Genomic DNA, 25,752 nt, shown 5'->3' on the forward strand with positions numbered 1-25,752 from the left:
TGGGGAGAGTGCAGAGGTTCCTGACCTGGATGCATGCTGGCCTGGAGAGTTGGAGTGATGAGGAAACATTGCAAACACTTGCGACATTTGCCATGGAGCACAGGAGATTGACAGGTCACATTATTGAGCTTCGTGCCGTTATGAGGGGCATGGAATGGGTGGACAGAAGGCAACATTTCCCCTTGGCGCAAGGATGACTAACGTGGTGGCATTTATTTAAGTTGTGCCATAAGGTTGACAGGTGAGGTGCTGAGGACCTTTTGGACAGAATAATGTGGGATGCACTGGCTGAAAGGGTGGTGGAGGTATAAACCCTCCTAAGATGCAGTAAGTCTTTGGACGTGCAGCAGCGATGCCATGGCATGTGGTCACAAATGGGATAAGACAACTTTGGAAGGTGCTAGAGACACGCATCCTCAAGGGGCCGAGGGATCTTTGTGTGTGACCCAAATGTCTGACTGTATCAGTCTGTGAATGAGCAATGTTGTTACATTAATGATTGTAGCAGCCATCAGTGCTTTGGATGGTGGGGAGACAGAGTGGATGGGACTGTGGCCCTCAAATACCTGCCCGCTGGACCCCAACCTCACAGACACCCGCCAACCTGGCCACCTGCCTCCTCCCCACCTCCATGGCCTGCTCCTCATACATGGTGAGGTGCTGCAGCACAGTGTGCCCACCACCAGTCTGCAGACGCTCCCGGCTATTGCTCTCAGTTTTTGCCTGCAGAACAGAGAAGAGCGTTTATTGGGGCTGATCGCTCATGTACTCTGCACGCGCACGCTGTACCCCAACCACAGTGGCCCATCTGAGGCCTCCAGTGGCTCCTGTCCACACTACTGGTGATCAGTCACCAGAAGATAGTACGGCTGCTCCCAATCCCCTCCCCCAACGGCCACCTTGGACACATTCAGCACCCATCACTTTGAATAACACATGGGTCTTAGTGCCCATGGCAAGGAGGCGCAACTAGGTGCGGCGCCAAAGTCAGCTGATGGCTCTTGGCCACGACACCTTGAGGCTCCCCTTCCACCATCTCATCACCATCAATAAGACATGTGTTGGAGTTCTGAGTATGTGTCTAGCTGCCTCCCCTGCAGGTTGCCCCCAGACTACTCAAATGCGACAAACACCGACATATGCTGCGGGGAGAACCCATTTTCTCCTCAACCATTAAGGCTGATGTAAGCATGATCATCATCTGTTTGCCCACCCAGCATGTGCCAAATGCCGAATGCAGTAACGACACTAAGACATGGGGGAGGGGGGTGGCCTCAAAGGCTAAGGCTACCTGCTGGGTAAAATGGCCAAGACCAACATGGTCCTCACCCTTCCAGAGCACAGCAAATCACTGAAGCGCTTGCGGCACTGGGTTCCTGTGCACCTCACAACATCATGAGAGCTTGCTGCCTCTGCCACCTCCTGCCACACCTGCCTGGTCACTTGGGGACCCTCCTCCTCCCATCGTCCGGAAACAACACCTCCTGATGATTTGACACCTCTTCCAGGAGGGCAGCAAGGCAGGCATCGGGGAACCAAGAGGCACATTGGCCCCCCCGCTGGCCTACCCTGCAGCCTGCCCCCCTCCTCCTCCTCTGTCTTCACCTCCTCTGGAGTCTGGTCACTGGCCATGGTGAACAGCCTAAAGGAGGTTGCCTGGCCTTTCTTTATACAGACTGCCGGTTCCCCATTGGAACCGGCGGTCTGAACACGCCCGCCGCAGATTTGAATTTCCCACTGAACACGGGAGTCTGAAATGTGCTAGGCGGGCCTTAGTTGGCCTGCTCGCGCAAAATGGTGGCGCAGCCTGTTTCACTGGCGGCAATCGGCTCCGCGCCCGCCCAACAAACAGAAAATTCAGCCCCAGGGCTTGAGCACATAAATTCAAGGCTGACGTTCCAGTGTAGCAATGAGGGAGTGCTGCACTGTCTTTTGGATGAGATGTCAAACCAAGGTCCCATCAGGTGAATGTAAAAGATCACATGGCACTATTTTGAAGAAGTGTAGGGGAGTTATCCCCAGTGTCCTGGGCAATATCTATCCCTCAATCAACATCACAAAAAACAGATTATCTGGTCATTATCACACTGTTGTCCACAATCATATAATAAAAGTTGGTGGAATACAGATGTTAGTCAGTGATGCCTACACAACCAAAGCAGAAGCCATTAAAAAACATCAAACAAAATGTGGGGTTTCATTTCTACAGGGGTAGAATTGAAAATCTGAGTAACTAAACTTGTATGGAAGCTTGGTTAGACTGCACTTGGAGTTCTATACAGATCTGCTCTCCATATTGTCAAAAGTATATGGAGATGGAATTTAAATACACCAAGCCAGCCAAATGCCCATTGACTTCAGCTGAGCGACTCTATAGAAGATGAAAGAAAGGTTTAAAAGGATAGTACCAGAACTTGAGAGTTTATAATTATTAAGATTCCCTTAACAGGCTTGGGCTCTTTTTTCTAGAAAAGTGAAGGCTGAGGGATGACCAAATAGTGGTCTTTTAAATCAATAAAGGCTTTAATAAGGTCTACATGGAGTATATGCACTTGTTGGGGAGACTGAAACTAGGAAGCATAAATGTAAGATAGTCACCAGTAAATCCAAAGAGGAATTCAGGAGAAACTTCTTTACCTAGAGAGGGGTATGAATGTGGAACTTGCTACCAAATGGAGTAGTTGAGGCAAACAGCATAGATGCATTTAAGGTTAAGCACATGAGGGAGAAGGGAATGGAAGGATAAGCTGATAGGGTTGGATGACGAGAGGTGAAAAGTGGCTCATGTGAAGCATAGATGCCTGAATTGACCAATTGGGCTGAATGGTCTGGTCTGTGTTGTAAATTCTTCTTAGTTATACTTCTGTGTAACCCAATTGTGTACCATTTGGTATTGGGAAATCCAGGTACATATTTGATGACAATATGTGTTTAGATGTAAGAATTAACCATTACAGAGAAGGAGAGTGCATCATAAGGTTAATTTTATGAAGCTTCACTCTTGGCTTTTTCTCCGATCCTGGTCTAGAGTGACACTCAGTGCTGGTAGCAAAATTCTACAACATATGTAGTGCCCTGACTGCAACAAATCTCATAGTAGGTAAATTTCAGCCTTTCCCTCACATATTAAATTGTGAGGATTCAATATAAAGATGTTCCTGTTTTTGTCTGCACTAACTTAGGTATTATTTTCCTTGTTCAATGTGGTTTGTTTTTCTCCTTCCAGAACATTGAATATATCCGTTCGCATTATGACATTGAAAACTTTATCTACTTCAACCAGCACCAACGTGAAGAACATGGGCACCTCTATCACTTTGTTTTAAACCCAATTTTCCATCAACATACCAGACATTTTCTCAAAGAAATACTCCGGATTACTTTTAAGTCATGCCTGTATTACCCTGTTTACCCAAATTTAGTAGATAATAAGGTAAAACAAAAAAACTGTTATAGCATTTAACAGATATTTCGGTATAGTAGCTCTACATATATTATCTATATATCTTATTTTTAAAAAGATGTACTTTATTTTCCATCTATATGTGCTGAAGTTGTTATCTAAAAAGGGTGAAGAATGCTCATTTGTGAATTGGTTGGTTTATTATGCACAACTTTGAACCTGGATATAGGCAGTTGATTATAGCCTTAGACATTGTCTTGGTACAAAATTAAATTTACCCAACTAAACATCCTGACTTGGAAATATATTGCCATTCCTTCACTGTCGCTGGATCAAAATTCTGGAACTCCCTCCTTCACAGCACTGCAGACTGCAGCGGTTCAAGAAGGCAACTCACCACCATCTTCTCGAAGACAATTAGGAGTGGGCAATAAACACTGGTCTAGCCAGTAATGCCCACATCCCATAAATGAATTTTAAAAAAAGAGGCTTCTGATTTTTCTTTAGACCTAATATGGCTGATTTGTAATTAGCTAGACTTTTTTTCCCCATTTGAAAACTGTCATGCATTGCTAGTGCTGTAAAGTTTACCATTTGTTTTTCTGCAATTTCCATAGAGATTATAATATCGTTACTCATGCTTCATATTTAGGCTTAAAGTGCCAACTATAATGGGAAATTCATTCCTAAGCTTCATGTGATAGTTGTTTTGGCTTAAACTTTCTTGAGTTTTGCACAATTTAATTCAGATCTACTGAGAAGATGATTAATTATCTTTGCATTACATCCTAGAAGTAACTGTAAACCTTTTATTTCAGAGGAGCAATCCACATGCTCATTCCCTGACATCTGCCTTTAATTACCTAGTTCCTGTGCATCGGAGACGACAGATTATCTATCCATTGGAACAACTTGGCATTAATGCTCCATCAAAGCGAGTCACCCAGGAAAAGGTGGGTGATAAGAGTTGTAGCAGGAAGATGGCACTATGCCAACCTGTTTTAGGACTTTGTATACTCATGAGAATGTGGTTTTTAATTACTGTTTAGCAAAAAGAACTAGGGATTCTAGTCATCATTCCCCCACAACCTGAGGAACCTATATATTGATGGAGTCAATAGTAAAAACAAATGGCAAACGGTTTCTCTGTTCATCCTTTAATCATCTAAAAACATTTTTATGTTTAACATCTAATGTTGCATTAGTGACCAGTGTGACAAGTAACATTAAAAAACAGTTATCTTTATATAGTTCTGGTGATAGACTGTCCACCAATATTCATTACAAGCCTACCAACTCCCACACCTACCTTGACTACAGCTCCTCACACCCTGCTTCCTGTAAGGACTCCATCCCATTCTCTCAGTTCCTTTGCCTCCATCACATCTGTTCTGATGATGCCACTTTCCAAAACAGTTTCTCTGACATGTCTTCCTTCTTCCTTAACCGAGGTTTTCCACCCACGGTGGTTGACAGGGCCCTCAACCGTGTCCAGCCCATCTCCCGCGCATCCGCCCTCACACCTTCCTCTCCCTCCCAGAACCATGATAGGGTCCCCCTTGTCCTCACTTATCACCCCACCAGCCTCCGTGTTAAAAGGATCATCCTGCACCATTTCCACCAACTCCAGCATGATGCCACCACCAAACATCTTTCCTTCACCCCCCCCGGCGGCTTTCCGCAGGGATCGTTCCCTCCGGGACACCCTGGTCCACTCCTCCATCACCCCCTACACCTCAACCCCCTCCCACGGCACCTTCCCATGCAACCACAGAAGGTGCAACACCTGTCCCTTTACTTTCCCCCTCCTCACTGTCCAAGGGCCCAAACACTCCTTTCAAGTGAAGCAGCGCTTCACTTGCACTTCCCTCAATTTAGTCTACTGCATTTGCTGCTCCCAATGCAGTCTCCTCTACAATGGAGAGACCAAACGCAGACTGGGTGACCAATTTGCAGAACACCTTCGGTCTGTCCGCAAGAATGACCCAAACCTCCCTGTCGCTTGCCATTTCAACACACCACCCTGCTCTCATGCCCACATGTCTGTCCTTGGCCTGCTGCATTGTTCCAATGAAGCTCAATGCAAACTGGAGGAACAGCACCTCATCTTCCGACTAGGCACTTTACAGCCTTCCGGACTTAATATTGAGTTCAACAATTTCAGATCATGAACTCTCTCTCACCCCCTTTTCCAATAATTTATAATTTTTTTACAAATATATTTTACTCTTCCCTCCTATTTTTAAATTTATTTCGATCTATTGTTTCATCTCCACCTTTTAGCCCATTTTGATCCCTTCCCCGTACCCCCACTAGGGCCATCTGCCACTTGCTCGTCCTGCTTTCTACCCTTAATGTCCCCATTAGCACATCCTATAGTCAACACCCCTTTGTCCTTTTGTCTTTGACATCTTTGGCAGTCTCTTATTGGCCTCCACCTATCGCCCCCTATCGAGCTCTACCTGTCCCACCCACCCGCCTCTACCAGCTTATATTTCATCTCATTTCTATTGTCTTAGTTCTGACGAAGATCATACGGACTCGAAACATCAACTGTATCCCTCTCTGCAGAAGCTGTCAGACCTGAGTTTTTCCAGGTATTTTTGTTTTTGTTCTGGATTTCCAGCATCTGCAGTATTTTGCTTTTATATTTATATAGTGCTTTTCATGACCACTGGATGTCTCAAAGTGCTCTATGGCCAATTACATACTTTAAGTGTAGTCACTATTGTAAATGTAGGAAATGTGGCAGCCAATTTGTGCAAAGTAAAGCCCTACAAACAGCAGTGAGATAATGACCAGATAATCTGTTTTTGTGGTATTGATTAAGGGATAAATATTGGTCAACATACCCGGGATAACTCCCCTATTCTTCTTCGAAATAGTGCCATGGCATCCTTTACATCCACCTGAGCAGGCAGACAGCGCCTTGGTTTAATGTCTTATCTGAAAGACAGCACCTCCAAAAGTATAGCATTCCCTCATTACTGAACTCGAGTATCAGCCTTGATTCTTTTGTGCTCAAGCCCTGGAGTGGAACTTGAACCCAGAACCTTGTGACCCAGAGGGGAGAGTGCTACAAACTGAGCCACGGCTGACACAATACATTTATTATAAGAATAGGTGGACCATTATATTGCTTGATTCCATTATGTGTAATTTCATGGCTTCAGATAGTAATGAATGAATTGCTTGCAATCTTTTGTCTCTTCCTGCTGCTTAGCCTTTGTTCCTAGTTTACCTCTTGACAATATAGCCATGATCGGAAAGTTGTTAAGTGGGCAATCTAAATGTGAATTTTAAATACAACAAGATTATGATAAGATCAGTTTCAATTTGTGAATAATTATATGTGTACCAGTGTTGAGGAGCTAAAAGTGCACTGCCACTAATGTCTAGTGTTATCAGTAAAACCTATTATACCAATAGTCATTTAGTAGTACAGAACTTGAGTATTGCTGAAAAAAAGAGGCATGTTATCAAATCTTCTCATCTTGTACTCATCAGGATAGTTCGCAAGAATTTTCCAACAATAATGGGGGAACAGTAATTTATACAGCATGAGAAGAGAGTGCTAATTGGTTGGCAAGTGGACTCTGACTGTTGGAGGTGTTGCCATGGACAATGCAGCATGGAACTGCCCAGCTTTGTTCAAAATTCAAACCGGGCAGGTCGACTCTGATTGGTCAAGGCATTGCCCTGGGGAATGACTGGAAAAGGTGCAATGCGTGAACATAATATTCAAAAGAAGGGGTCTTTAAAAAGGGTCTTCTTTCTATATATTTTACAATATAAAATATTTGTCTTGAACTTCCACAGAGTGGTATGTAGTCAGATTGCCACTCTGCTCCTACTTTTTTACCTGAAATTTTTTTCAATCCTATCTTGCCCGACCTTCCAACTCAGGCCAGGTGAGATCCGGGTAGTGCAGTGGATCCCAAGGGCCTAGCTTTAAGGGGAGCTCAGTCAGATGGAAGGAGGCACCACGCCCCCTTTTTTATGACCCTATATGACATTAATCAGGTAAGTTAAAGGCCCAGTCAAGTTTAAAGATCCTTGACAGGCCAGGAAGAAGGTAAGTATATAAGGTAAGTGTGTTGGATTTGGCGGGTTGGATTTTTCGAGGTGGGGGGGGGAAGGGATTCGCCTCGGTTGGGGGTGGGGTTCGAGCCTTCAGGTGAGCCTTGAGCGGGATTGCATTAGCCCTCAGGGGCTGGAGGGTCAGCTTGGGTCAAGCCTCGGGGAGGGGGGTGGTCGGGTCAGGTCGAGCCTCAGGGTTGCGGGGGGGGCAGTGAAAGTCGGGAGTTAGGCCTTGTAGGGGAGTCCCAGTGTGGATGGGAAGAGTCCCAGGGAGGGGAGGGGTTGATTCATATGTGGTAGGTTCTGTGGTGGACAATCCCGTGAGGGTGGGAAGTCTTTGGGCTGATGGCAGGACCCTGTGGTGGTGGGTGGGGGTTGGGTGGCGGGGGGGTGAGGGGTGGTGGTTAGGTGGGGTTGCGGGAGTCCCGTGGGGCTTCAGAGGTGTAGGGGAGTCCTTTGGCGAGGTAGGTGAGGGCCTGTACAATAGTTACTCAGAAGTTAGAAGTGGTTTTAACACTTCTAACTTTTTCTGGGTAACTTTTGATGTAGGACTGTCGGAACAATCCGAAGTTTGCGAGTTAAATTGCATTTTCAGATGGTTCCCAATGCAGGGCAATTGCCCAAGGAAAGTTTGCACTTCTCAGGCAATTGCCATGCAAACTGTACCTGGGAACTTGCGGGGTGGCGGAGGAGGGTGGTTCCCCAGTAAATCTTTGTGGTGCCTCCCCCCAGTTACACTGCCCAGGAGCTCAGAAGTTACAGCCATTGTATTTTGATAGCATGTCTCTTTTTTTTCCACCACTACCTATTATACTGTTAACATTTCTGTCCTTTTACAAATCATTTTTCATGGGCCTGAATTTTTCTTGTGTGGGGTGGGCTTGGTGGGAGGGGGGAGGTGCAGCCATGGAGCCGCCCACCAGCCGTGATCAGCTCCGCACCGCGATTTCACATGGGCCGGCCAATGAAGGCCTGCCCAGCGTGGATGGCGAGCGGTAGCACTGAGCGCTAGCTGTGCGGCCAGAGGGAGGAGGCAGAGTCAGGTCCAGCATTCTTTTGCGCATGCGTGTGGAAGAGCGCCTCACCCTCCCTGAGGCACGGAGACTGAAGCACTTTTTAACAAAATTATTAAAAACATTAAAAATTTAATGAAACATGTCCCCTCATGTGACTGTGTCACATGAGATGGGACATGTTTTTATTTTTCAAAAAAAGTTTTTATTCAATTGTAAAAGCTTTAGGAAACCTCGTGGATGAAGTTTCCTAAAAAATGTAAAGGCCCCCTGGCCTTTTCACCTGCCCGCCAACCGTTAGGTTCGACAGGCAGCGTAAATTTCAAGTTAATGAGGTTGATAATAGCCTTACTAGGCAGTTTAATTATTGGCGGGCGCACAGCTGACTCCGGTGCGCGCCCGTTGAACGAAACATCACGAGATTGCACGATGGTGCGATCATTTTACGTTCCGGCATTTCTGGCCCGCCCACACATGCTAAACGTAAAATCCTTGTCATGGAAAATTCAGTGCAATTTGGCATTCTTAATCATCTTTCAGAATAAGTTCCTAGCCCAAGAAAAAGGTGCAGCGGTGTTATTTTAACTGTACTGCATTCTTTTTGCATTTCAATGCCAATTGTTTCATTCTCCCTCATTTTTCAGTCAACAGGTTGTTAAAATACATACTGTTGCCTGGCTTGTCAGATTACTCATATTCTGAGGCAGTACATTCCATTCATTAGAAAGACCTTTATAATTAACTTGGTCAATAAATTGGGTTGCTTTATTGACTTACTGTCCAAATGATTACTTTTTTTTTAAGGAATAGATCTTTCGTAAAACAGAACAAGGCGCTTAATCATAACATAAGAACATAAGAAATAGGAACAAGAGTGGACCATTCGGCCCCTTGAGCCTGTTCCGCCATTCAATAAGATCATGGCTGATCTGCTTGTGTTTCGATTTCCACATTCCCATCTAACCCCAATAACCTTTGATTTCAATGCCTAACAAGAATCTATCTACCTCTGCATTAAAAATATTCAATGACCCCACCTCCAGCACCTTTTGAGGCAGAGAATTCCAAAGTTGCACAACCCTCAGAGAAAAAATTTCTCCTCATCACTGTCCTAAAAGGGAGACCCCTAATTTTAAAACAGTGCCCCCTAGTTCTGGTCTCACCCACAAAAGGAAATGCCCAACCTTGTTAAGGTTGTTCAGGATCTTATACACTTCAATAAAATCACCCCTCACTCTTCTAAACTCCAGTGGAAACAAGCCCAGTCTGTCCAACCTTCCCTCATAAGACAACCCACTCATTCCAGGTATCAATCTAGTAAACCTCCTTTGAACCGCCTCCAATGCATTTACATCCTTCCTTAAATAAGGAGACCAAAACTGCACACAGTATTCGCGGTGCGGTCTCACCAGTGCCCTGTATAACTGAAGCATAACATCCTTACTCTTATGTTCAATCCCTCTCACAGTAAAGGATAGCATTCCATTAACCTTCTTAATTACTTGCTGTACCTGCATACTTACTTTTTCTGAGTCATGTACCAGAACACCTAGATCCTGCTGCACCTCCGAATTATGCAGCCATCCTCCATTTAAGTGGTACTCTGCTTTTTTGTTCTTCCTTCCATGGTGAACAACTTCACATTTTCCCACTTTAAACTCCATTTGCCAGATCTTTGCTCACTCACTGAACCTATCTATATCCGTCTGCAACCTCCTCGTGTCCTCTTCACGACATACTTTACTACCTATTTTTGTGTCATCTGCAAATTTAGCTACCATGTCTTCACTCCCCTCATCCAAGTCATTATTGTAAATCGTAAAAAATTGAGGCCCCAGAACAGACCCCTGTGGGATGCCACTTGTCACATCCTGCCAATCAGAAAAAGACCTATTTATACTTACTCTCTGATTTCAGCTAGCCAGCCAATCTTCTATCCATGCTAATATGTTACCCACTGCACCATGTAGTTTAATTTTCTATAATATTTTTAACATACGTTATAGTTTGACAGAAAGGGACCAGTCCAAAAAAAAACAACCAGTTTAACTGGAGATCCTATCTGAAACATCAAAACTACAAAGATTCAGCCATTTTCAACCTTTTGAAGTCTCACAATTGTACTATATCACTCAGATAAATATTCGAAAAGAAAGTTCAAATCATATCACCTTAACCAGTTAATTTTCCAGGAAGGGAATAGTCTGTCTCGAAGCATGGTACCAATCAATACCCCAGCAGGCAGAGAACAAAAATTACATGGACAATTTTATTTTTCTCTCCTTAAAAATGAAGAGTTGTAGATGGTCCATGTTGGAAGTTTAAATAAGTGGGGTGGGGTGGCAAAGGGCATTGGTGGTGATTATTGAATTCAGCAAGCCACATGAGTTCAGTTTTGGTACACGTGAGACACAAACCTGAACTTGTGTACATGATCTGACAAATTGTATATGAAACACATGCAAAAATACTGAAAGAAAGTGCCCTATCTCCAAACTACCAAGAACCCAAAGTTGACTGCACTTCCATTCTGGCTGAAGTAGACTTGGGACCTGCTTCTCACTCTGCCTCTGAGAGTGGAATGCAATGGCAAGCCACCACTATAAAAAAAAACTGCTAAGAAAACAGCTGAGGACAAAGCATCAGCAGATAATAAGCCAAGGACTTGCCTTTAGGCAGAGCACACATGAATTAATGAATCCTGTAATTATGCAGTGATTCATTAAAGCCATTGTGCTTGAAAAATACATCATCAGGATTGTGTGCTTCATGCAACTAACTGAAGCAATTAGTTATAATGTAATTTTCCTTTCTACTTCTGCTACATGGTTTAACTATCTAATATATAACAGCATACAATCTTACCCTCCAAAAATTACATTGTGCAAATAATCCTTTATACCTGTTAAGGAAAGCACTTAACTTGTGACTTGACAGTATTGTGTCATTATCATAACATGAAAACCTCTTCCTCCCCTTTAACATCATCACAACTCTTATTTCAACTTCCTCTGTTTCACTTGTCAGGCAGTCCTGAGTTTTTAGCCTTCATCTAATTCACTGATAGTTGTTGCCGGAAAAACTTACACATATTGTGTATGAGCGCCAGAACATCATAGTGGATCCAGAGTTTGAAGAAGTCATCCCCTGCATGGTACAAGCCATGGAACTGATGGAGAAGACACTATTTTTCATTCCAGTTTACCAGCTCAGAATTAGATGATGTTAGTGAGGATGTGAACTGCATGGTCCAGAAAGCATGAGGTGAAGTAAGATGAAGTAATTAGCCATAGTCCACAAGGGACCATAGGCATCACTGTCTGTTAAAGAGAGAGACAAGTGGTCATCACTCTGCATCAAGCATGGGGCAAGGCAGGGAGGTAGCCTTCCAAGAACTACCACAGGGATTGAACTATTGGCATCATTTTGCGCCACATTCAAACCATCTAGCCAACTAGCTAACCAACCCCACAGAACATGAGAGAGCTGGAGGATGAGATGAGAATCTGCCACATTCCCATAATGGAAAAATGCCCCTGGGTTCTGAGTCAATGGGCATAGAATTTTTGTGTTGCCTAAAAAGAAGGGTGCTGGCTCTGAAGCCAGTCAATAAAGGTGTATCACAGATGTAGTAGATGTGACCTACAGCTTACAACCCTTAATTGTGCAACATCAAGGAAGCTTTTCCTTTGCTTTAGACCTCAGTGAAATGTGTGGCAGCTTCACTGGAATCCGCAGCTAACTCTCCACCTAAAAGGTGCCTTAGACCAGTGGGTGCCTCTACATGGAAGTGCAGACTACTAACTTGGTGACATTTGAGGATGGAGAAGGTAGAACCTTGCATTCCAGCTTCCAGACATGGTAGCTAGGGCGGAGGCTACTGTCCCTCTGGATCCGATAGCTGCTGTTAGACCAGCCACTCTTAATCAGTGGAAATGTAGATCCAGTATCCAGTGGAATGGCAAAAGCGCGATTTTACCTGTTTGAGGCTGCCATCTTTTCAGTCTTTCCCTTAAGAATTTCATTCTTGTGGCACATAAGTTGGAACAGTAGGTTGCTCAGGAACATGTTCTATAGATTCATCCAACAATGGTTCCTTCACAGGAGCAAGATCCTCCATCAGAGGAAAGCTATCTCAGTCATATTACCCTTTTGTAGAATATGAGCGGCCAAGAATCTCTCATGATACCGGCCCTCAGATTGTCCCTAGGAAAAGCATAAGGACAAAACAGGTATGTTTTTGCATGCAAGAGAAGCAATTTCAGGAAAGACTAGGTTGGCCTATTTTCACTAAGCATTTTGTTATTTTAAAATAGAATGCGCACCAATGTTATTCATTGAGGTTAGAGTCGTATAGGAAAATATGTCATTGAATGTTAGTCATTACTAATTCAATATTAATACCCCATGGAGGGTGGGAGAAGAGTAAGGAAAAGGGGAGGTCCAAGTTTTAAATATGGGGAATGAGTCCCCAACATGTCATGCATGTGCCTGCTGCCTTTTTCATGGCAACAATATTGGGGCATCCAAATGCCTCATCATGGCATGTCAGGACACTTAATTAACATATTTAAATCTGGCTTCCACAGTGCAATTGGGAGCCGGATGTAAAATTCGCTGCTTCTGCATGGGCTTATCTGTAGTTGGAACCCAACCGTAAGAAGAGGGAGCTGCTGGCTCCAAAAGTTAACTGCCTTTCTCCTTGTGGGAGTACACCTCCCATTCCTCCTGGAGTCTTTGGACCCCTCACGACTGATCAAGGCCTCTCCCCACCCCTGCTGCAGGTCTGGTCTCTCCCTCACTCCCCTGCCGATCCCAGCCTCTTTTCCAACCTCACCCCCATGCTGGCCTCTCTCCCCCACCCCCCACAATCTCCACTTCTCTCTCCACCACCTCACCAATCTCTCTTTCTTACCCTCCCCCCTCTCTGCCAAATGCAACCTCTTTTCTTACCCCTGTTGATCTTGGCCTCTGTCTTCCTCTCCCCACTGATGGTGGCTTCTCTATCCCCCCCTCCCCCCCCCCACCCTGCCTTTCTGATTATGGTCTCGCTCTCCCCACTGCTCATCATGAATCTCACCTCTGTCCCTCAACCCTATTTGATGACTGCTTAATAACCGGTAAAGGACACCTCTTGTTTGTCCTTATCCAATATGGTGGGTTGCACAGATCCAGTGGCTTGGCAGCCATTTGGGGCCATTAGGCGGCTGTGTAGTATGGGCTGCACAGCTCAAGGCCTGTAACACATTGTGGTGTCTTATTACATACTTTTAATGGAATATAATCTCTTAAATAATAATACATCTTAAATATTTCAAATATTTTGGACTTTTAAAAATCAGTTTTATGAGGAGCTTATAATTGTATTTAAATACAGTTTAAAAAGAACATATAATTATCTCAGATGGAAATAGTGAAAGGAAAGAATGAGAATGAAATGAAAAGGTGTTTAAAAACATATGTGCATAAGACATTGAAGGTGGCAGGACAGGTAGAAAGAGCAATTAATAAAGCATACAGTATCCCCGGCTTTGTTAATAGGAGCATAGAGTACAAAAGCAAGGAGCGACGTTGAACTTGTATACGGCATTAGTTCAGCCTCAGCTGGAATATTGCGTCCAGTTCTAAGTGCTGCACTTCAGGAAAAATGCGAAGGCATTGGAGAGAGCGCAGAAAAGATTCATGAGAATGATTCCAGAGATGACGATATGAAGATAGATTGGAGAAGTTAGGACTGTTTTCCTTGAAGAAAAGAAGGCTGAAAGGAGACTTGATAGAGGTATTCAAAATCCTGAGGAGCCTAGACAGAGTAGATAGGGAGAAACTGCTCCTACTTTTGAGAGGATCAAGAACAAGAGGTCACATATTTAAAGTAATTGGCAAAAGAAACAAAAGCGATATGAGAAAAAGCTTTTTAATGCAGCAAGTGGTTAAGGTCTGGAATGCACTGCCTGGGAGTATGATGGAGGCAGGTTCAGTTGTAGCATTCACAGGGAATTAGACTGTTATCGGAAAAGGAAGAAGGTGGGAGAATGGCACTGGGAGTTGCTCATTCAAAGAGCTGACGCAGACATGATGAGCAGAATGGCCTCCTGTGCTGTAACGATTCTGTGAATTCTGTAAATCGAATGGTACACATAAAGGGGGATAAAGGGAAACAGAATCTTGTAAAACCAAAGAAAGGGAACATCACTCTGATTTGTCAGCATTCAGGTTTGATCACTCCTTTGAGTGCCATGTTCAGTATATTGTGCTAATGGGCATTTGAAATAAGGTGTGTTCTGGGACCAATCCACCTAATCCTAAACTCTCTGAGGCCAATTAGTGTACGCCTTGCTGAAATGCAAGGAGCAGTGATTACTGAAGCATGACAGCTGTAATCTTCAGGGAGTTGTGTAATGTGCTTGAAATCACCATGTTCTGTTCCTCAATCTATTATGTTGTGTTTAAGTCATCCATGGGGGAAGAAATGCTGAAGTGCCATTTTCTATTTTTATTCAGAAGCAACAACACATTAAAATTACAAATTATGATACCTGTAAAAATAATATAAACTCAAAATTGCAGTGCAAATTCCTGCAGCACTTCAACATTTCAAGTGCAAAGAGATTTTATATGGTGGACATAAGATTTATTTCAATAAATTTAATGCGATAATTTCAGTTGCTGATATCCCTATGTAAACATTATTACATATCAACAAAATGGATTTTCCTGGAAATAATTGAGAGCGCCAAAATGGAACCAAGACTGTAAAAAAAAGCATAAAGCTACAATTGTATTAGTGTAGCGGAGTGTGATTTGGTACTATGATAAAAGCAAAATGCTGCAGATGCTGGAAATCTGAAACAAAAACAAAATGCTGGAAAAACTCAGCAGGTCTAACAGCATCTGGGGAGAGAAAGACAGAGTTAACCTTTCGAGTCCGTCAGCCTCAAAATGTTATCTCTGTCTTTCTCAAAAGTCATAGGGACTCAAAACATTAACTCTGTCTTTCTCTCCCCAGATGCTGTTGGACCTGCTGAGTTTTTCCAGCATTTTCTGTGTTGTGATTTGGTACTATTTTCTGATTTCTTTTATCGTGGTTTTATCTCGGGATTTGTTGGCTTCTTGTTCTAAAAGAGATCTTGTTGGAGACAATGGGCCTTTGTTCAAAACACATTTATTTACACGCCAACTATTTACAAAGGTTAAATAAGACGAAGGCCAGCTAGATCTACTCTCTAAGACGCTACTCAGTCACCTTCCAGTGAGTGACATCACTGTGACATAGCTCTTTATGCACATGATCAGTAGCTATTATTAGAGTTAGGGTTACTTTACTCTACGTCTCCTCCCCAGTTCACTCTTCCCACAAATTGTTAACCTCATGTGCTGGTTACGGTTTCCATCTAACCCCTACTTCGCCCACACCTCCCACACCCACACCCCCCCCCCCAAGTTACCTTTGCCAAAGATGTACGTCTCCAACACTGTTCTCGGCTCACTTGGAGGACATGCAGGATGTATGTGCACCCTTTTGAGTCCTTGAAAAGCAAACACATTGGTGGAGTGGGATAGCAGCTTCTCACAACAGCTGGCTCCTGAGCTGTGACACTTACAATGACATGAATGTAAAGGTAGGGATGACAAATCAAGGAAAACTGATTCAAGAGAGGACCCTCCACAACTTGAACGATCACAACCTCAAAATAGAAGGCAATGAACTGAAATTCTCCTTCTCATCGGTTTCGGCATTGCACACTAGGGAAAGGTGAAAGCGCTGGCTTAGCAAAATGAAGCATTTTCGGCTGTTATGAAGAATTTGAAGCTGTATCATTCTCCACTGCTGTAACAACAAGAGAAGCATTCAATACCTGTGCCAGAAATGAACCTGGTAAACAAAAAGAAGAACAAAGAACGGCTGGAGACTAGGAAAGAAGGACTTCCCAACTACTTCTACGGTAGGAATTTCTCTTTATATAGGTCAGGGTATCACTACACTTGCTTTAGTGTGAGGCTGTTCCACTGCAGACAATGAGATCTCGGGGTCTGCTGCAGAAAGTATGATTGCACCTTTCAGAATAAACTTCAGGACAAGGATCTAAAGGAAGTTCCTGCATAGTACTCTGGTCTGCAGACTTGCTTGTTCAACAACAGCATTGGGTGATTTTACTACAAAAGTCTCAGTAGTATTGGAAAAACAGCTAGTGTCAATACTTATTTAGATAGTTTCTCCATAGTCAAATCTTCCCATCTGATGCTGTGACAATTTCCTTAGATGGGGGTACAGCATTGACGAACATATGAATGAGGAGCAGGAGTAGGCCACTCGGCTGCTTGAGCCTGCTCTGCTATTCAATAAGATCATGGCTGATCTGATTGTAACCTCAACTCCACATTCCCACCTACCCCTGAGAATGTTTCACCTATCATTTATATGTTCCTCTACTGCAATATGTTTACTTTCTTGTGTTGCAGCATTTCGAATGTTTAAATCCCTCTCTGTGGCTTGGTACTGCTGTGTGACTGCTAATAGCTAGGCTTGTAAGTCAGCCTTCTCTTTTAGGTAGTGTCACTTCTCCAACTGATGTCTAATTTTATATTTTCAAACTCCATTTGATGCTCGACTTTACATTTTTCTAATGTAGAAACTGTGTAGTTTGGGCCTCTGTGTCTTTGTTGAAAGAAAGCTCGAGTGCTTCCATGGCTTGCTGATGAGATCCATGTGGGAGCTACAGCTTATATTTGTACAGATTAATAACCTCTGAACTTTCACTATTGGTTTGATCCAATTTGGAGTTAACCGTCTCATTCTCCCTGGATAGCTTTTTTCTGACTGCTTGCAATTGTTGTAGCATGTCATTGGTGGGCTCAGTGGAATAAGCAGAAAAATTCACCTCTTTATTACCTTCTTCAACAAAAGGATAATTCTTCTCAGAAGAGACAACAAAGATTTCATGATCAATGGCAGTGGAGTCAAAGAGTGTAGTAAGGTCCAGGACCTCTTCTCTCAACAGATCATCTGCCTCTGCAGCAGCTTCATTCTCTTGCACTCTTTCCTGAAAGAGCAAACTAAAGTCTAGAATATCATTTTGCAGGTGGTCACCATCACTCTTGGTGCATCCTGCTCTAGCCTGTCCCCAAGGAGAAGTGAAGATTACCTATTTCCTGGAACGGCAGACCACCTTCAAATGGCCTAGCTTGCTACAGCCATGGCATTGCACAATTCAGGCAAGACATTCTTCCTGATTGTGGGCATTCTCCCTGCCTGTGGACCTTCTTCCCACCACAATGGGGATATTGACAAATGGTGGTTGGCACCTTGCTGCCTTGCTATACTTCCGATTTCACAACCCACAAATTGAATGACTTCATCGGTCTGTTCTTGGGAATTTCCCTCGCACCTCTGACAAAAGCCTTATTCTGCCTCCACTCTTCAGGCTGTCTGGTCAGTTGTACAGCTTTGCTTAAATTTAAATTTTCCCGAGATTTCAGGAAGTTGGAGAGATTCTCATCTGAAACACCAATGGCTATTCTATCTCTGATCAGGTCATCTTTTAATGTCCCATACTCTCAATTTTCAGCTAGGCGGTACAATTCATTGACGAATGAGTCAATCCCTTCACCCTGTTTTTGACTGTGCCAATTAAGTTTCACCCTCTCAATGACGATATTTTTACGGAGACTGAAGTATGAGTATCCTCATAGGAGGTTGTCTCTTCATTCACTCCCACCTGGCCAGCACATTGTCTGCTATGCTCCAACAGTGTAAAACAAACTTGCTCGTTTTTGTTAATTGCTCTTTGTTCTCTTTGCTCACAAGACCTGAGGCGTTCCAGTAAACCATCTTTGCCAATTTTGCCATTGCTCAGCCTGTTTGGGGCCCTCAATATTTTGAAATGATTTTGGTTGGTACAAAATAGTAGCCATTTCTCACCCTGATTCAAGGTTGTCTTTTCTCATGATGCCTGTCTTGCCAGTCACTGGGTTTCCCTTGTTATTTTGTCTTCTCCAGTGTGGATGCTGTGTTGGCCTTGAAGTCCTTCACCCACTTAGCTGCACTGTTGCTAGGCTTCACTTGAGGCTTTTCCCATCATCTTCGACTGTCCCTCTATGGGTGTAGCCACTGCTGCCACCATCTGTTATCGTGGTTTTATCTTGGGATTCGATAGCTTCTTAGGCTAGAAGAGACCTTGCTGGAGACAATGGTCTTTTGTTAAAAATTTATTTACATGCTAACCCATTTACAAAGATTAAATAAGACCAAGACATAGCTAGGGCTACTCTCTGACTTGCTACTCAGTGATAGCTCAGAAATAACTCCTTATGCACATGCTCAGTGGCTATTTTTAGAGTTAACTGTTTACTCCACATGATTATTGATAATCTTGTATATTGAAATAGCCTCAAGTAGAAAAAAGCTGCTTTGGCATTAATATTCACATAGAAGTGTTTGTCTCAAGTCACACTTTCTGATGTGGCCTTAGCTCAATATCAGTGGGTGGATTCAGCTAACTTGAATGAGTTTGTCATGTTCCAATTAGTAAGAGTTTAACCCACGCATGAGCTAGGTGACACTTAGACCTTGCATGTACTGGTTCTGTCATATCATAGAATTCCCATTGTACAATATATGCTTCAACATTACTGGTGCATTACTACATATCATCAAACATTACTAATACATATTCGCAACATCAGCTATCAAATGAAACTATTGGAATTCTGTCACTTTTTTGTAGTGTTCAAATTGAACACTAAATGAATTTTAGTATCCATTCTTTGTGTAAAACATTATGCACAACTCAGCATAGGATAATGCTGATATATCCATCAATTTATACCTGTACATTGTTAGATACAAAAGGATAAAATATGCCACCTGTTTAAGGATCTTAATGCAGAGTTTCTCAGAAAAGTGGAACTCTGAAAAATATCAACCAGTGACTTCTTTACTTCCTCAGTTATTTTTTGAGGATGACTAAATTACTTTCATGCAGTTATTTTCTGGACCCAGCTTGTAAATTACCTTTCTAAATACTTTAGTTATTAATGACTTGATTCTTCACTTCTAAGGGTTGATTATGTTCGTTGAATAAGGTGTAGGCTGTTTAATAATAAACTATTTGTTTGGAGCTACCAATATGTTAAGCCCTTTATAAATATTTTAATAAATACATATAGAAAGAATTAACTTGCATTTATACAGTGCCTTTCATGATCTTGTGCAGCCAATATGTGTGCAGCTAGATTCCAAAAACAGCACTGGGATAAATTAGCAGTTTGGGGGTGTTGATTGAGGATGATAAATACTGGCCAGGACAATGGGAGAACTCTATGTTCTCTTTAAAATAATGCCAGGGTGTCTTTTATAACAGCATAATAGAGTATAATATAGGGAAATACTACAAACAACTTACATACAGCAAGGTTCCACAAACAGTAATGAGAAAAAAAATCTGCTTTTGCTATAAAAAGAAAAATAAAAACAAAAAACTGCGGATGCTGGAAATACAAAACAAAAACAGAATTACCTGGAAAAACTCAGCAGGTCTGGCAGCATCGGCGGAGAAGAACAAAGTTGATGTTTTGAGTCCTCATGACCCTTCAACAGAACTAAGTAAAAGTAGGAGATGGGTGAAATATAAACTGGTTTAAGGTGGGGGGGTGGGGGGGGAGGAGAAGTGGTAGGGGGGGTGGTGTGTTGTAGGGACAAGCAAGCAGTGATAGGAGCAGATAATCAAAAGATGTCACAGACAAAAGAACAGAGGTGTTGAAGGTGGTGATATTATCTAAAAGAATGTGCTGGTTAAGAATGGATGGCAGGACACACAAGGTACAGCTCTAGTTGGGGTGGGGTGACATAAGACTAAAAGGGCATAAAAGGTATAGATTTAAAAATAATGGAAATAGGTGGGAGAAGAAAAATCTATATAAATTATTGGAAAAAAACAAAAGGGAGGGGGAAGAAATGGAAAGGGGGTGGGGATGGAGGAGGGAGTTCAAGACCTAAAGTTGTTGAATTCAATATTCAGTCTGGAAAGCTAAAGTGCCTAGTCGGAAGATGAGGTATTGTTCCTCCAGTTTGCGTTGAGCTTCACTGGAGCAATGCAGCAGGCCAAGGACAGACATGTGGGCAAGAGAGCAGGATGGAGTGTTAAAATGGCAAGCAACAGGGAGGTCTGGGTCATTCTTGTGGACAGACCGAAGGTGTTCTGCAAAGCGGTCGCCCAGTCTGCATTTGGTCTCTCCATTGTAGAGGAGACCGCATTGGGAGCGACAAATGCAGTAGACTAAGTTGGGGGAAATGCAAGTGAAGTACTGCTTCACTTGAAAGGAGTGTTTGGGCCCTTGGACGGTGAGGAGAGAGGAAGTGAAGGGGCAGGTGCTCGCATCTGTTCTGATGATGCTACCTTCAAAAACGGTTCCTTCGCCTCCGTCGCATCTGTTCTGATGATGCTACCTTCAGAAACAGTTCCTTCGTCTCCGTCGCATCTGTTCTGATGATGCTACCTTCAAAAACACCCTTTGCCTCCGTTGCATCTGTTCTGATGATGCTACCTTCAAAAACAGTTCATCTGACATGTCCTCCTTCTTCCTTAACCGAGGTTTTCCACCCATGGTGGTTGACAGGGCCCTCAACCGTGTCCGGCCCATCTCCCACGCATCCATCCTCATGCCTTCTCCTCCCTCCCAGAAACATGTTAGGGTACCCCCTGTCCTCACTTATCACCCCACCAGCCGCCGCATTCAAAGGATCATCCTCCGGCATTTCCGCCAACTCCAGCATGATGCCACTACCAAACACATCTTCCCTTCACCCCCCCTGGCAGCATTCCATAGGGATCGTTCCCTCCGGGACACCCTGGTCCACTCCTCCATCACCCCCTACTCCTCAACCGCCACCTACGGCACCTCCCCATGCATACGCAAAAGATGTAACACCTGCCCCTTCACTTCCTCTCTCCTCACCGTCCAAGGGCCCAAACACTCCTTTCAAGTGAAGCAGTATTTCACTTGCATTTCCCCCAGCTTAGTCTACTTCATTCGTTGCTCCCAATGTGGTCTCCTCTACATTGGAGAGACCAAATGCAGACTGAGCGACCGCTTTGCAGAACACCTTCGGTCTGTCCTCAAGAATGACCCAGACCTCCCTGTCGCTTGCCATTTTAACACTCCACCCTGCACTCTTGCCCACATGTCTGTCCTTGGCTTGCTGCATTGTTCCAGTGAAGCTCAACGCAAACTGGAGGAACAGCACCTCATCTTCCGACTAGACACTTTACAGCCTTCCGGACTGAACATTGAATTCAACAACTTTAGATCTTGAACTCCCTCCTCCATCCCCACCCCCTTTCTGTTTCTTCCCCCTCCCTTTTGTTTTTTCCAATAATTTATATAGATTTTTCTTTTCCCACCTATTTCCATTATTTTTAAATTTATACCTTTTATGCCCTTTTAGTCTTATGTTACCCCACCCCCACTAGAGCTGTACCTTGTGTGTCCTGCCATCCATTCTTAATTAGCACATTCTTTTAGATAATATCACCACCTTAAACACCTCTCTGTTCTTTTGTCTGTGACATCTTTTGATTATCTGCTCCTATCACTGCTTGCTTGTCCCTACAACCACACCCCCCCCAACTTCTTCCCCCCCCACCCCCCACCTTAAACCAGCTTATATTTCACCCCTCTCCTATTTTTACTTATTCTGTTGAAGGGTCATGAGGACTCGAAACGTCAACTTTGTTCTTCTCCGCCGATGCTGCCAGATCTGCTGAGTTTTTCCAGGTAATTCTGTTTTTGTTCTGCTTTTGCTATGTTAGCTGAAGGATAAGGTATTGGCAAGGACACTGGCAGCTAACTCCCTTGCTTTTTTTTGAAAATACCATATAATATTTTAAGTCCCTGTGAGATGGGATACAGGGCCTTGATTTAACATCTGATCTGAAAGATGGCACTTTTGTCAAAGCAGCACTTCCTCAGTACTGCACCAAATGTCAGCCAACATTATATGCCAAGCCAAGGTAACTTGATCTTAGTTATATTTCTTACTTACTGGTTTGCACTTAGTTAACTTTGTGGTTTGGGTAGTATTGTTTTTGGTGTTCGTGTGCAAAAAATAAGAACATTGATTTTATATGTAGTTCCTGAGGCCCAATGATACACACTTACGCAAATTACGAAGGCAAATGATTTGAATTTTGTGCTCTGTTAAGATTTTTTTTTATTCCTTCATGGGATGTGGGCATCGCTGGCTAGGCCAGCATTTATTGCCCATCTGTAATTGCCCCTGCATTTTTAAGAGTCAGACATAAGGTAGGTCTGGAATTTCATGTAGGCCAGACCAAGTGAGGACAGCAGAATTCCTTCCCTAAAGGACACTAGTGAACCAGATGGGTTTTTACAATGGTTTCATGGTCATCATTAGACTTTTAATTCCAGATATTCATTAAATTCAAATTCCACCATCAGCTGTGGTGGGATTCAAACCCAGGTTCCCAGAGCATTGCTGTGGGACTCTGGATTACCAGTCCAGTGACAATACCATTACGCCACTGCCTCCCCATATTCTTATGTCATAAGAATGTCCTGAGAATCTAAGTGAGAAGACTGGAAGGTACGGGTTTCAAGATCTGGATACAATTATCTTGAGGTAATTACTGTCTCCTCGATCTGATGGCTCTTAAAATTAAAATAGGATATACAGCACTGAAATAGGCCATTTGGCCAAAACCATACCATGTCGGTGTTTATCCTCTACCCAGCCTCCTCCCATCTTTCCTTATATAATGCAATTCATCTAACCCTTTATTTACTTCTTCTTCATGTGCCTATCCAGTCTCCCCGTAAATGCTACTCACTTCAACCGCTCCCTGTGGCAGTCAGTTCCACATTTTCACCATTCTCTAGTAAAGAAGTTGCTTCTGAATTCCTTATTTGATTTCTTGGTGATTGTCTTGTATTGATGGCCCCTAGTTTTGCTTTTCCTCACAAGTGTAAACAGTCACTCTGACATTACTCCATCAAACCCTTATTCAAGAGAAAAGAGCTCATGCCTGTTCATCCTCTACTGATGGGTATATGCTGTATTTCTGTTCTCTCTTTTGTAAACCTTTTTGCATCCTCTCCAGTCCCTCTATGTCTTTTTTATAATATGGCGATCAGAATTGTATGCAGTACTCTGACCATGGTTCGATATGTTTTGGTAGGAAGAACAAGAAAAGACAATATAAAATAAAGGGTTCAAATCTAAAAGAGATGCAGGAGCAGAGGGACCTGGAGGTATATGTGCACAAATTGTTGAAGGTGGCAGGGCAGGTTGAGAAAGTGATTCATAAGGCTGATGGCACCCTGGACTTTATAAGTACAGAAGTAAGAAAGTTATGATGAACCATTATAAAACACTGGTTCGACCTCAGCTGAAGCATTGTGTCAAATTCTGGACAGCGTACTTTAAAAAGGATGTGAAAACAAAGGAGGGGGTGCGGAAAAGATTTGCGAAAATGGTTCTGGGGATGAGAGATTTACGAAGATAGATTGACAAAGCTGGGGCTGCTGTCTTTAGAGAAAAGAAAGTTGAGAAGAGATTTGAAAGAGGTGTTCAACATCATGAGGGGGCGGCGCAGAGTAGATAGGAAGGAACCGTTCTCATTGGTGGAAGGGTTGAGAACCAGAGGACACTGATTTAAAGTGATTGGCAAAAGAAGCCATGGTGATATGAGCAAAACCTTGTGCACAGCGAGTATCTGGAATGCACTGCCTGAGAGTGTGGTGGAGGCAGATTCAATTGAGGCTTTAAAAAGAGAACTGAGGAATTATCTGAGGAGAAAAATTTGCAGGCTACTGGGAAAAGGCGAGGGGAGAGAGCCAACAAACACAATGGGCAGAATGGCCTCTTTCTGTGCTGTAAACATTTTATGATTCTATTCCATGAAATGTTTCATTCCTTACCACTGTCAACCCAAGATGTGAACATGTTTGTATGGTCGACATTTACAGTGACAAATTTCAAATTGTGTAAGGGGTGAGCCTTTCTAAAGGTTCTGAATCCAAATTAAAGTTTTTAAGTGTTTCCAAATGTGCTTACGCCAAATTAGTTTGGCTGTTAGATGATGGTGGCAGCACTTTTAGGTGATTATAGATACCCAGTTTCAAAACTGGTCAAATTCTCATTTCTAAAATGCAACATATCTTAATTGTTTGTTTCCAAACTTGTCAAGATTGAAGCAAGTTAACCCAGTTTGTGTCTCAACTGACTGCTGCATAGATGCAATCCAGATAATTGCATATTACTCATGACATCATAGCTTTATTGTGCGATGAATTATAGATTTTATATATATATATATACACCATAAAATATGGAAATATTGTAGCCAAATCAATTCAGCTGCTCCCAGAATCACATAGAATCTGTATTCTGCATTTGCACCATTTAGAGAAGTTAGTCCAGCACGACTGAGCACGACTATTTGAGGTGTTATTCAGCTAAATCATAAACTGTGCAACAGAAAATTGGTGGATAACCCAAAACTAAATTTTCAGATGGTGCTTTCAGAAATTGCAGTTCTGTTCCCAATTTAGTTTTCAATTTATTGGTAAATTGCTGATGATCACTGTTCCATTTAATCAAAATGAAATGGATTTTAAATTGACAGGCAAAATGTTGTTTGTTTTTTCCCTTTTGCCTTCTCCTTTGCAATCAATATTTCAAATTGCTAAGTTGATTGTTATTATTGGTGATATACGATTATCTGGAACACTGCGTGCATTCTGTTGGACAACAGGCAGTTATTCACTGATTTACACCATGAAAAAAGTACAAGTTGCATGAAACTCAGTCTTTTATATATCTCTTGAGCTGCCATGATTTGCTATTTATAGCAACATTATAATCTATACCTATGGATGAATTTATGATTTTGGTTTAAAGAATGAACAGCAGAAATTTTGTTTTCTATCTAGTGCACATCTGTGAAACTTCAAATTGTCATAACTATAATAAGCAAAGGAAGTAAGGCAGTCATATTTGCTTGCTTAGACCTGGAAATTCAGAAACACCTCCCAATCTACAAAGCTGCAAGCACTTCCAAATTTCCTCACCTGTGACAAATAACTCCTAATTGATCTCAGATTGTTTCATAATTAGATTTAGTAGCTTTAAAGTAGAAAGGTTAGTTCATCTCAGTTCAATGTAAAAGAGCAGAATAATAGATTGTTCATTACGTGTTGTAATGGTCCTGCCGTTATCAAGCAGAATATAATTAGGCT

General features: G+C 42.8%; 1 protein-coding gene across 1 annotated transcript in view; it reads left to right on the forward strand.

Moving 5' to 3' along the window:
• Window positions 1-25,752, forward strand: part of cfap61 (cilia and flagella associated protein 61) — a 218,996-nt gene that overhangs the window by 97,625 nt on the left and 95,619 nt on the right. Inside the window, exons 15-16 of the mRNA XM_041206097.1 lie at window positions 3,227-3,433; window positions 4,222-4,356. Of these exons, the coding sequence (XP_041062031.1) occupies window positions 3,227-3,433; window positions 4,222-4,356 (342 nt within the window). The remainder of the gene's footprint in view (window positions 1-3,226; window positions 3,434-4,221; window positions 4,357-25,752) is intronic.

The sequence above is a fragment of the Carcharodon carcharias genome, chromosome 2 (genome assembly GCF_017639515.1).
Source record: "Carcharodon carcharias isolate sCarCar2 chromosome 2, sCarCar2.pri, whole genome shotgun sequence".
Lineage (NCBI taxonomy): Eukaryota > Metazoa > Chordata > Chondrichthyes > Lamniformes > Lamnidae > Carcharodon > Carcharodon carcharias.